This window comes from Labrus bergylta, chromosome 3 (genome assembly GCF_963930695.1).
Source record: "Labrus bergylta chromosome 3, fLabBer1.1, whole genome shotgun sequence".
NCBI classification, from domain to species: Eukaryota; Metazoa; Chordata; class Actinopteri; order Labriformes; family Labridae; genus Labrus; species Labrus bergylta.
Window position 1 is genome coordinate 18,912,072 of NC_089197.1, and position 11,819 is coordinate 18,923,890.

An 11,819-nucleotide genomic window follows, 5' to 3' on the forward strand; every position below is an offset into this window, starting at 1 on the left:
TTCTGTCCTCCGTCTCGGTTCTTCCTCCCCCTCCAGAGTAGGGGTGTGATGGTAGAAAATAGAGTGCTTGATGTACCGCTAATGGCTGTATTGTCTGGCTGTGTGTAAATGTGTTTTCAAAGAAACCTAGTGGCCAGTTGCTAACTACCCCCCCCTCATCTCTTTTTCTCCTTTCCCTTTGTTCCAGACGGTTGATGACGATGCAATGGCAGCGTGAATGAAGCTTGGCGTGGGGAGAGCTGAACGATGCCCAAAGGTGGGGGTTCTAAAACCCCCCAGCTGGACCACTTCCCACTCAACACTGACATGGTGGAAAAGCAGGGTGGGAAGAAGGTAAGACTGGAAAAAAAAAACTACAAACAGACACTGCGCCCAATCACACAATGTTTGTGTACAGTACATAATCCCAGTTTCAATTGATGGTAGTCCTTAAAACCTGTTTATAAACCTCTACATCTCATCAGCAATTATAAAACAGTTACAGGCCTTACAGGCAGTAAGGGGGTGTTAGCAAAAATAAACAGCAACATGTTTTTTTAGTATGAGAGAAAGATTATCCTTCAAGTAGAAGACATGGGAATGTTTCTCTTCTGCACAAAGTATCACCCACCCAAGCCCCTCAGTGTCCTCTTAATTTCGGTTTCTGTTGATCCCGCAGTCTGACCAGATACTGTCTATTATCACATTTTTAAAAAAGTTGAATTGATTTCATATGTTTGACGGGTATTTTCATTGAGAACACAGGTGAAAATGTCATATCTAACTGCAATTCTGACAGCACTCTGATATGGTGGCAACACTGTTTTGTAATTAATCCAATGTACCTGGAAATTCGCGTCAACAAACTAAAACTCGTTATTACCACATTCACACTTAGGCAGAAAGAGAGACTTACAGGGCTTTCACACTTGCAGAATACTCCTGATATTTCCAGTCGGAGCTGTATCTGTTAACGCAAATAGCCACATTTTTCACTCAGACTTCACCCAGAGTTTCTCCTGGCAGCCCCCCTTAGTATTTTTCTTCAGCAAGTCCGAGTGAGCTGATTTGAGAACGCAGCAGGATATTATCTGGAGAATTCACCCCAGGCCAATGGGAGGGGGGAGTTACATTTGTATAATATGACTGGATTCAGTGCACAGAGAATATTGCAGAGACCACTACGATCTCTGTGCACTTAATTAAACGGCTGCATCTATGCTATGTGTAGATACACATATCATCTACACATGTATTTCCTTCTGTAGATGTAAACATAGCATAGATGCATAGATAAAAAGGCACACATTTTCATTCTAGATTTGTATTGTGGACTGTCGCTTTGTCTGCCACTTCTGAGTGGTTTTTTATATGTCATGTCTTGCCTTAGGAGTCTGCTTTTTGCCAAAACTGTCCACAAAAATACACCAGAATACAAGAATTACAGTGTTTGGGGGTCTACATTTCCAGGGGGAGTTGTTTTGTAATTTGTATTTGTAATTGTAATAAAAAGAATAATTACAGCTGTTACAACTATGTCCAAAGTTAACCAGGGGCTGCTGTAATGAAGAATTACAGAATTACACAACTGTATTGCATAACTGACTAATGCAGCCTTTATGCCCTTGAAATACAGGCAAAAGAAAACTGAATTGCACAACCACATACACAGTCATTTTGTTGGTATGATAAGCAATAAACAGTAATGAAATGCAGGGTGTGAGGTTGTTATTTAATATTACACAGGCATAGTCATGTTGTTTTGCATTGGAACAAAGTTTTGGGCGCAGCTTGATGATGTCACAGTGTGTGCCAACTGTTAAAACTACCAGCAGCAGCAGCACCAAGAGGCAGGGAGAGGAGAGGTACAGCTTATGCAGGCATGGATTTACAGCCCTCTGCAAAGGATTGCATCAGACTCTGGCATGGAGGAAGGGAGGGAGGGAATGAAGTGCACAGGGGTGGGTGGAAAACGGAGAGATACGAAAAGAGCAGGCATTGCTAGGAGACCATCAAACAGCGTGTCTTATGGAGGCAGATCTAAGGAAAATGTTGAGCTGTCAAAGCTTTCTTTTAACAACTTTAAACAAGTAACAACTTGGTCTAAATCTGGAGAAAATATGTGGTGATGTGGCCATATTCTAACAATATGATATAGATGTGCATATTATAATATAGTTCTGAGAAATCATTTTCTTACATTGAATTTCATCACTTAGATGCACTATAGTTTTTGCATTGCCCAGATGTGGGGGTCATGCTTTTCAACTACAGTAATGATGTGATCTCTTGTAAAGCTTTTGTGTAGCTGAGCAAATACTCAGACACCGAGAGAAAGGAAGAGAGAGAGAGAGATCAGCTAAATGTAGCCGACACTGTTTGTCTCTACTGTACCATGACATCATAGTCCTATGACTGGGGCAGGGCTGGGGGAGGAGTTGAGAGAGTCGACACATAATGGAAAACCTGCCCTGAGGATAGAGATGAGAAGGGGACAGAAGGCAGGGCAGAAAAATCAAGAGAAAAAAGTGAGCATGTTTATATTACACATAACCTGCTCCTGTATCTCCATTATGAAATCCTGCCCACTATGTGAAAAGGTCATCAGATATTTTGAAATGTATGGGAAAAATATTGCTGTAAGTGACTGTTTTGATAAAACGTTTTAAATATGATTGGTGTGAATAGCTTTGAATCAAGAAAGTATGGCTGCGTTAAAGCTTTCCTTTGAACATTTTCTTGAATATTGTGTAGTTCTCTTCCATTTTTGGTAAATCTGTTTCTGTTGGTTTGTTTTTGTTTTGGTCTGAGTCTTTTGTTCCTCAATCTCCCATTCATGGAAACTCCTGGCTGTAAACAAGATAGAGAAAGCTTCTTAGTAAACATGTCTCTTTCCAATAAAACTGTTAAAAAAAATCATTTTTCCTTTTTGATAGATTGTCAGACACAACAATTTGAAGATATCTGAGCTCTGATTTATGCATTTAATTTATTACAATATGATGTTGCAACCTTAGAAAAATGTTTTGAAGATTACTCCAGATGACTCGTCTTTTCTGCTCTTACTTTTGTAAAGCTATTTGTCAAGATAAGCAAGTCACTATCAGATATCAGACAACCAAGAACAAGTTAAACACACACTTCAATATTTACATCTGTTGATAGCATACACACTAGGACTTGTGATTGTTTCCAGCAGCTGTATGCCACAGAGCCTAAACGGCGTCAGCTTAGCCTCTTCTCCCTGCTCCTGGCTCCTTTATAATGTAGCTGGGGAGCCAAGAATCTAGGAGGAAACTCCATGGAAAAGTTTTACTTTGCAAAGCTTACATTAGCTTAAAAAGAGTCAGGGCTAGGCACAAATTACAGGAGGAGGCTGTGGGTGATTGGAAAGCTCAAAGTCTTTCATGGACCATGTCACTTTTGAGCAACTTTTTATAGAACTTAACCATGTAACTTCAATTTTTCTTCATGATGTGTTTTGTTTCTTTTATAGGATAAAGTGTTGTCAAACAAGACTCCCAAATTGGATCGCAGTGATGGGCTCAAAGAGATGAAAGAAAAGGCTTCTAAAAGGAAGCTGCCCTTCACTACTGGAGCTAATGGAGACCAGAAAGATTCTGACTCAGGTAAAAGGCTAATGGGATTCATTTACTCAATGTGTTGACTTCTCCCCCTCATTATACCTGTGAAGTGGGAACCAAAGAGGAATAGGAGCTGCTACATCACATCCTCTGACACTTGCAGGAAGTAGAAAGGTGTGCCTTGTAAAATGGGTGGGGCTTCTGTGTAGTGAATGAGCTCCAAGTACTAGTTTCAATTTAGCTGTTAGTCCGTAGCAGAACCAAGGAGTTATTTATTACAATCCCAGATTGAAAGGAGAGGAGGACCAAAAGAAATCATGATCTGAATGAGGATTTGTGTAACATACAGACCTGAACAGGTCTGGCTTTGGTAAGGCTCCTGCTGTGTGTTTTCTTTAATTAGGGAGGAAAGACTACTACTCATGCTTGTTTAACTTGAGCTTTAAGGGGTCCTGATTTACTTTGTTGATAATGCTCTGACTCAGGCTTTGATTTCAGCCTCAGCGCTGACTGAGATGCTAGATTGCTTTATGTTCAATTTAAACCAGACTGGATTGTGCATGTTGCAGCAGATGACTTTTGTGGTTTGAGGGCATGTTTAGTAAGATTGGACATATATTTTGTAGTGTTGGGATTGTGTGTAATTACTGTGTAGCAGAGAGTAACTATGAGTTAAATGTTTGATTGAGATGCTCTCACGTTTGTCTTTTATTTGTTTTCTGGAGTCGCTGTAGTGTGTGAGCCATTTCTTGCCTGGACGTATGCTGCAAAATGTATTTGTGCTGGAGTTCTCAAAACAAGGTTAAAGGAGTCAATGGTGACAGGGTTCCATAAATGACTCTTTTTAGCCAGTAGTTTCAAAATTAAACATCCAATTCCTGTCAGATATGGGACAGCATGACATATGTAATCAAATTGGTATCTGTGGTCTAATTTTTCTCAGCTTTGCGCTCTAACCTCTTGGCTTGTGTTTGTTCCTAGCTTCTTGTGGCTTCTCAACCCCTGCCCCCCTCAGTAAGGAAAGGTGTGAACTCTCACCACTCCCAGGAAGAATAGCTGGACTCTGTCTTTATTATGCTAATAACTTGCTCTGTTGTTGAGTTGAGCTACATGGTTTTCAGCCCTTGACTCTTAACTTTCATGTCACTTTTCTGTTTGTAGGAGAGACTTAAAGTTATGTCATTACAGATGTAGAACCATTGAGGATTACAGAATAACAATTACATAATCATAGTTTATACAATCCTGATGCCATCTGTCTGTGATGATATACTTAATAAGACTACAATTATTTGAATTATTTTGACTTGGTGCTTGATAACTTAAAAGTTTCATAATGGTTTGAGAAATGTGTTGGCTCTGTATGTAACTCGCAATACGATACACATTACCAGTAAGTGGCTCAATATGATAAATATGTCACATTACAGTGATTATGCAATAGCTGATGTATTGCAAGACAATCATTTCATAATACATAGTAAAAATCAGATTATGAAGAATATGAAATTCCCCTAAAAAGGTTAAGGTCATGAAAAGTGGGTTTAACTTCAATTTGATGCAAGTTTCACCTATTTTTTTGTTGATGGTTTGATTTATTTTTTACTGCTGTCTGACATTCTCCCGCTTTCTTCTTATGCTTCTTTTATCCCCTTGTCAACTTTTCCCATGGCCAGTTAATTTACCTGACCCTCATTCATGGCTTAAATGTGACCCTGAGGAGTCGCAAAGTGATTGTGTCATGATTGAAACTACCAGGGAAATCTCTTTAGAGCAGTTTTTTAAATAGAATATCATTTTCACAATTTCCAGCAATTAGATAATTCTATCACAGCAGTCAGGATGATAATATATTGCTGTATCAATATTTCAACCAAGTCATAGTATGTTTTTGAATTGACATTCAGGGCTCATGTTACTGCATACTTTTCTCAACTGTTTATTGAGTTGTTTCGGCATATGTGCTTTGTTGTCCCACGTTGTTGGCTGGCCTTTTACGTTCTGACCCTGCTGGGACAGTGTAGTCCCTCTGCTAAATTTTACACCTCTGACACATCCCAGCCCACATTAGCATTCTCAGCCCTACCCACTACTATGTCTCCATTCCTTTTTGGTTTGAGCGGACAACTGCTGGCTAAACTATTGGTATTCAAAAGTTTTGTCATGAGGGAGAACGACATAAAAGCTTGGATAATCAAGTGTTGTTTGTCAAGCTAGTGTTTGTATGGCTGATTATTTCTTGAAAATACTGGTTAAATAATCAGGCATGTTCAAAGTTGGGATTTTACCCTGGCACATCTAGAAGACAGCAGCTCAATCAAAAATAACTAGCAGTGTTATTTTAGTGAAGCAGAGTGTAGAGCTGCTTCTGGGATGCTTCTAAAACGCACTGCAGCAAATCTGGTGGGATAACAAGTATTAACCAGAGTGCAACGCTGAGCTTCACAGGTTGCATCACAACCGGAAAGCTACTGACCCATCCACTGTGGAATTAGGCCTTGACTCTGTAAAGAAGTGTGTGTAAATGTAAAAATCAGAAAATATGTAGAATAGCTGATATTGTGGACCTTAGATCGGGGAAAAAATCAATCAATTGAAGCAATTTTCCTTCCTGAGGTCATCCTTCCTTTTACATTTCTTTCTGTAAAAAGAAAAACTCTATCGCCAGTGAAACAGCAAATACTTAAGAAAGCAACCAAATATTTTCATCCAGCTGTACCCCTCGTTTTAGTAAGCCAAAAATTAAATTGAAAAATCTTCCAAGGCATTACGAAACATGGCTTGTTTCCTTCATCCTTTATGTTAAAGCAGATTACTGTGAAACATTGTGTTTGAGACATTGAATCAAACAATTCAGTTGTAGTTTACTTACACTGCCCTGACTACTTGATGTGTCAAATGTATCCCTTAAAACTTCTATCCATAAATTTAAGAATATGCAACTAGTTTCAGTTTAACCAAAGAAATCTCCAGTGTAATTTTGGATTTTGGTTTGTGGTGGAACAAGCTATTTAAAAAATCTGGGGATGGTTTTCGCCTGAACCAGTAGTTGTCTATCTGATGTAGCATGCTGGTCTACTCAGTCAAGCTAAACGGGCAAAAAAAAAAAAAAAAGCCAAATTGTTGGAAAATATTGTTGAACTGAGTTTTCTGTCCAATTACTTTAAGCACATGAAATAACATAAAATTATACAGAAATGTTGATCCAGGTTTGAGCCAAAATGTATATGAATGTGAGCGCTTCCCCTGGGTAGCCTCGCACTGCAGGTCTGTAAACAATGCCAAGTTAGTAACAAATGCAATTATGCTACAATTCAATTTGGGTGATTAAATGGATTATTTACGGTAATTCGATCAGTGAAAAAAGATTATTAAGAAAACTTTGATTGTGCTGTTACATTTTCAAACATGTTTTATCTTGTGTGTTGTACCCCTCTATTAAAGAGTACAGAGGTAGACGTTGGACTGCAGTATGATAAACACCTTCCATGTACTATATCATCGCATTCTAAACCCTAACCAAATTTGCACTCTTCACACCCTCATATAAAGACTCATAACGTGTAATCACACATAAATAGAAAGCCATACTTTACAATCTGGAATTGTATTTTTAAACTAATGCTTCTGGTTGAGAAAATGTTTGATTGTTTTGGCAGCAATGCCTTTGCCATTGGCTCAGGTGTGTGGAGCAGAAGTAAGGTGTGAGTTTGCCTGTGTGAAGCGAGTTGCAAAGGAAGACCATGTTTTTAAAAATATCTTAAGCCCATCTTTTCCTCTTGCCAGGTTATAACACAGAGATATCTGTCTTTCTGTCTCTGAGTGAAACCCGTAAGCAGAAGCCATGCCCTCACTGCAGACCTGTTAAAAACAACGAACAAATGTACAAGTTAGACAGAGAGAACAGACAGGGCACACCCCACAGTGTTCACACTGTATATTTATGAGTTTCTCCTGCGCAATACAAAGCTCTGACAAAACATCCTGTTGGCCACTTCCTACCTCTTCTTCCTTCACTTCCTGTTTATGCAACTTGTATTAGTCCCTGAGCAGAGCATTGCTGTGCTCCAACCCGCTCCGGTCAGACGTACCTGGTCAGGCTGGTTGGAGTGGTTTGTCTTGTTGGAGTCTGTTGGCTAACTGAACCAGACAGTCTCTTTGTCTTGGCGTTAGCTGACACTGTAGTATTGTGTGCCTGCCATATCAGAACTCTGCCTCTATTATAAGAAGGCATTTATGTTTGATGTGGTCCCCTCCCCTGGCTCAGCTACAGAGTCTATTCATGGATGACCGTGCCTAGCTAGCTTGCCTGCTTACTCGTTTTATTCTTTATATTCTCTTGTGTTGTTAGCAGAGTTTAAAGAGGTAAGGACTGTAAGGTTTCAAACCTGTCTGTACGCTGACTTTAATAATTTTACTGAGACACCTAAAAGCCTGAGCATTGTTCCTTTAATTGACATGATATTCTATAGATACCAGCATATTATGTTAAATTCTTTGTTCATTTATGCTGCTCAGCAATCTACATGTGTGTATTAATGATTAACTATGTGGTAAATAATTATAGGAATACAGAGGATTGTGTCCTGTTTATTTGTCATTTTTGTCTAGCTGATGTGGCTTGAAATTTGCAAACCTCAAATCTCACATGCTTCAAGTACCAGGTCTACATTTTGATTTGTGTCATCTTGTACATGTCAGAAATAAGCGGGTTGCTGCCACTGTTGAATCTTGTTTCAGAGACTTTGGCCTTTGTTAAGCAGCAGCCCTCTGCATGTGTGCATTAATGTTATAACCACCGTCCTGGTTCCCAATCTTGTAAACGTAGCGTGGAAAAGCTGGCGTAGCACTTTTTCTGTTCTGCTGCTCAGAAAACATGTTTGGACTGTGTCTGTGGTTCCTACTGTTAAAGTCCCAGCAGAAGGAATGTGTCTAAATGGCAATTGCTTTGGAGAACGTGAGAGTGTATCAAAGAGGGGTGGAGGAACATTAGCTGTAAGTGTTCACAGATGTTAGTGAAAGTTAATCAGCTCTGTTCTTGTGACTGGAAAAAGCTTTTCCTGGAAACATTTTGGAATGGAAGCATAAGCCGGCATTTTTCCTTCTTTCCCTTATTTATCTTCATTTTTTGCGGCCTTCAACAATGCAGCCAGTCTTGGAATGAGAGAAGTCCCAAAGAAATCAGGCTCAAACACAATTTCATCTGCTGTGCTCTCTGTACACGCATAATAGAATGTGCTTTTCCATTTCTCTCTCTGCTAGTAGCCAGTGTTGTTGCTAGTGTTTTCTAGCTGTGGGCTTTGGCAGTTGTTCCCCCTCAGTGATGAAGTGTTACAGTAGCTTTTCCCTTCGCAAGGGTCATCAGATGGTATGTTGCCACTGAAAATAATTGCTGGGTGTGTCTCTGTGGAGCAGCTGCTTCGTCCAGTAGCCCTGGGTCTACAGTAAGCCTGGCAGGCAGGCAGGCAGGCAGGCAGGCAGGCAGGCAGGCAGGCATGTGGTGACCTTGGCAAGGCCATGTTGAACTGAAATGTAAACCAACTATTTTCTAATAACTGTGGTTTTGCCAAGTCACACCCTCTTTCCCCTCTCTACTCCATTCAGACTGATTGGCCTGGAGACAGACTGACATAAACAGACTTCTGTCCTCTGGGGCAGCTGGTTAATAACACAAAAGTCAGACACTCCCCCCACCACCACCACCACCACAACATCTCCCACATACATGCACAATATGTAGGATGTGAGCAAGCGTTTTTTTGGGGGGGGGGGGGGGGTTTTGGGAGGTTTATTTTGATTTATGGTATGATCAAAGGCTCCCTTTTTGTAACACAAACTCTTAACCCAGAGGCTATGTATTTTAATGAGAACATTATTTTTTTTGTTACTTTGAAATTTTAACAATGCTTAGCTGTCATTTGACAATACAAACAGACAGCAATACGGGCTCCACTTATAAAATGCTTTTGTTATTATATTATTTGACCAAAGTATCAAAAAAATGTTAATAATACTGTTTAACACACTTTTTAAAATAGTAAACAGAGTGAAAGAGCTTTGTTTTGGGAAATAAAGATGAGGCTCTTGGTTTGAATGAGAGTTTTATGAGAACTATATAGACTGATGTAACAGAAAATGTAAAGTGAATTTTATCGACTCTTAACCAAATGTAAATAAGATTTGTTTGCGTGAATGAAGGTATAGTTGAGAACATGCTGTTTGTCCCTGCAAGGTAATATGATAAACTCTGCCCCCTTCTTCTAACTTTCCTTACAGAGAAACCAGGTCCAGAGAGAAAGCGCATTAAAAAAGAGCCCACCAACACCCGGAAGGCGGGCTTGCCGTTTGGAATGGGGATGCCAGGGATCCGGGCTGGGTACCCCCTCTCTGAGCGGCAGCAGGTGGCCTTGCTCATGCAAATGACAGCTGAGGAGTCCATCAACAGTCCAGGTGCGTGCTTATCATGGAGGCCACGTTCTGTGTGGATTGGCGGCATTCAAGGGAAGAGGGATGGGATAGAGCTTTTATGTAGACTGTGTGTGGGAGGTGGGCTTACTTGCAGAGAAGTAAAGACATGAGGCTGATTGTTATTGTTTATCTTCCTGAGGTTAAGTCATTGGTTGAAGTGTTTTGCACATCTTACTCAAACTCTGCCTTTGAAATAAACCCATTGTTTAATTTAAATCTAGTTGAACCAGCTTATCCACATTTATTCCCTTTACAGCTGCATTTATCAATACTGCCAGTTAGAAAGTTATTATTGTCTTGGCAGCAGTAGAAGTCACATTTTTGTTGACCTACAGCATTGGAGTTTATCTTCTTGAATACATCATGTGACTGCAAAGAAAATTAAACAACCTATCCTGTAGGTATTGCGTCATTCTGGAAGTAATGCTTCAATCTATGTATCTGAGCCAAATCAGAACAGGCATTCTTATGCAAAAGGCCTGCATGCCTTAAGTTAAGGTTTATCACCTATTCAGTTATTACTTACGCTTACTTCCTCCATTTCCCTCTTTAATTGTACCTTTATGTTTGGTGTGCAAAGTGTGGCTGTAAATTGAACAACCTATTATTGCTCTTACATTGTTCTATTTCTCATTTTGTTGACATTTGAGTTGGAATAAGGTTGCAGAGGAGCAGTACATAAGAACTTTTAATAATACACTAATTCCTTTGTTGCATGCCTGAAGGCATGGACTTGGATTAAGTGAATGTGTTTCAAATATCATTTCAGACAATAGCAGCACAAACTCAATAATCTGAATGTGATTAAGTCTTGAGTTTAATCTTGTAAATGTGATGAAATAAACTCAAGTGGAGTAGGTCCAACCACATTGGGGTTTGTTGTTGGAGTAAGACTGCCCTCTTGTGGCTGTAAGCACTTCAAACAAATGTTGATAGTGAAATCTCCATCTCACCTACAGACACAACACCAAAGCATCAGTCACAGTCCAGTCTGGGTCAGAAGGGAACGCCAAACTCTGCATCTAAAACCAAAGACAAAGTGAATAAACGGAATGAGAGGGGAGAGACTCGGCTGCACCGAGCCGCAATCCGTGGAGAGGTACGCCGCATCAAGGAGCTCATCAGTGAGGGAGCTGATGTGAATGTAAAAGACTTTGCAGGTGAGAAGATCTTTTCATTGATTATCCATTACTTTGTGCATATAGAGATATACTGTTTAAGAAGTATTTTCACTCATGTTGCAAACACCTCTTACACTGCTGATCCTCTTATGTGTTTAGGCTGGACTGCATTGCATGAGGCGTGCAACAGGGGATACTATGATGTGGCCAAGCAGCTGCTGGCAGCCGGAGCAGAGGTCAACACAAAGGGTCTGGATGATGACACCCCTCTACATGATGCATCCAACAATGGACATTTTAAGGTAAAGGAAAAAAAATCCATGTCTGTAAAGCAGCTCGAGTGGAACAGGTTATGTATTGTTCTTGAGGTTATAAAGGTTATTGTTTGGTTTGGATTTGTTAGGCATATTACTAGCACATTATGTTCATATGTCTGGATTAATAAATTGTAATGAATCCAGTTTTATATTTAATTTGTTTCAGGTGGTCAAGCTACTTTTACGGTATGGAGGGGACCCAAGGCAAAGCAACAGGAGAGGTGAAACGCCATTAAAGGTTGCCAACTCTCCAACTATGCTGAATCTACTGCTGGGGAAAGGGACTTACACCTCAAGTGAAGAAAGTTCATCAGGTATATATATATTAAATCTTTAGGAAGCCTACTTAA

The 11,819-nt window shown here is 39.9% G+C and overlaps 1 protein-coding gene across 2 annotated transcripts in view; it reads left to right on the forward strand.

The window, feature by feature from the left end:
- Positions 1-11,819, forward strand: part of ankrd11 (ankyrin repeat domain 11) — a 109,842-nt gene that overhangs the window by 84,844 nt on the left and 13,179 nt on the right. For both annotated transcript variants that reach the window (XM_029277093.2, XM_065952867.1), the window contains exons 3-8: positions 188-333; positions 3,476-3,608; positions 9,840-10,013; positions 10,991-11,191; positions 11,312-11,454; positions 11,636-11,783. In XM_029277093.2, coding sequence (XP_029132926.2) covers positions 247-333; positions 3,476-3,608; positions 9,840-10,013; positions 10,991-11,191; positions 11,312-11,454; positions 11,636-11,783 — 886 coding nt within the window. In that variant the 5' untranslated portion in view covers positions 188-246. The remainder of the gene's footprint in view (positions 1-187; positions 334-3,475; positions 3,609-9,839; positions 10,014-10,990; positions 11,192-11,311; positions 11,455-11,635; positions 11,784-11,819) is intronic.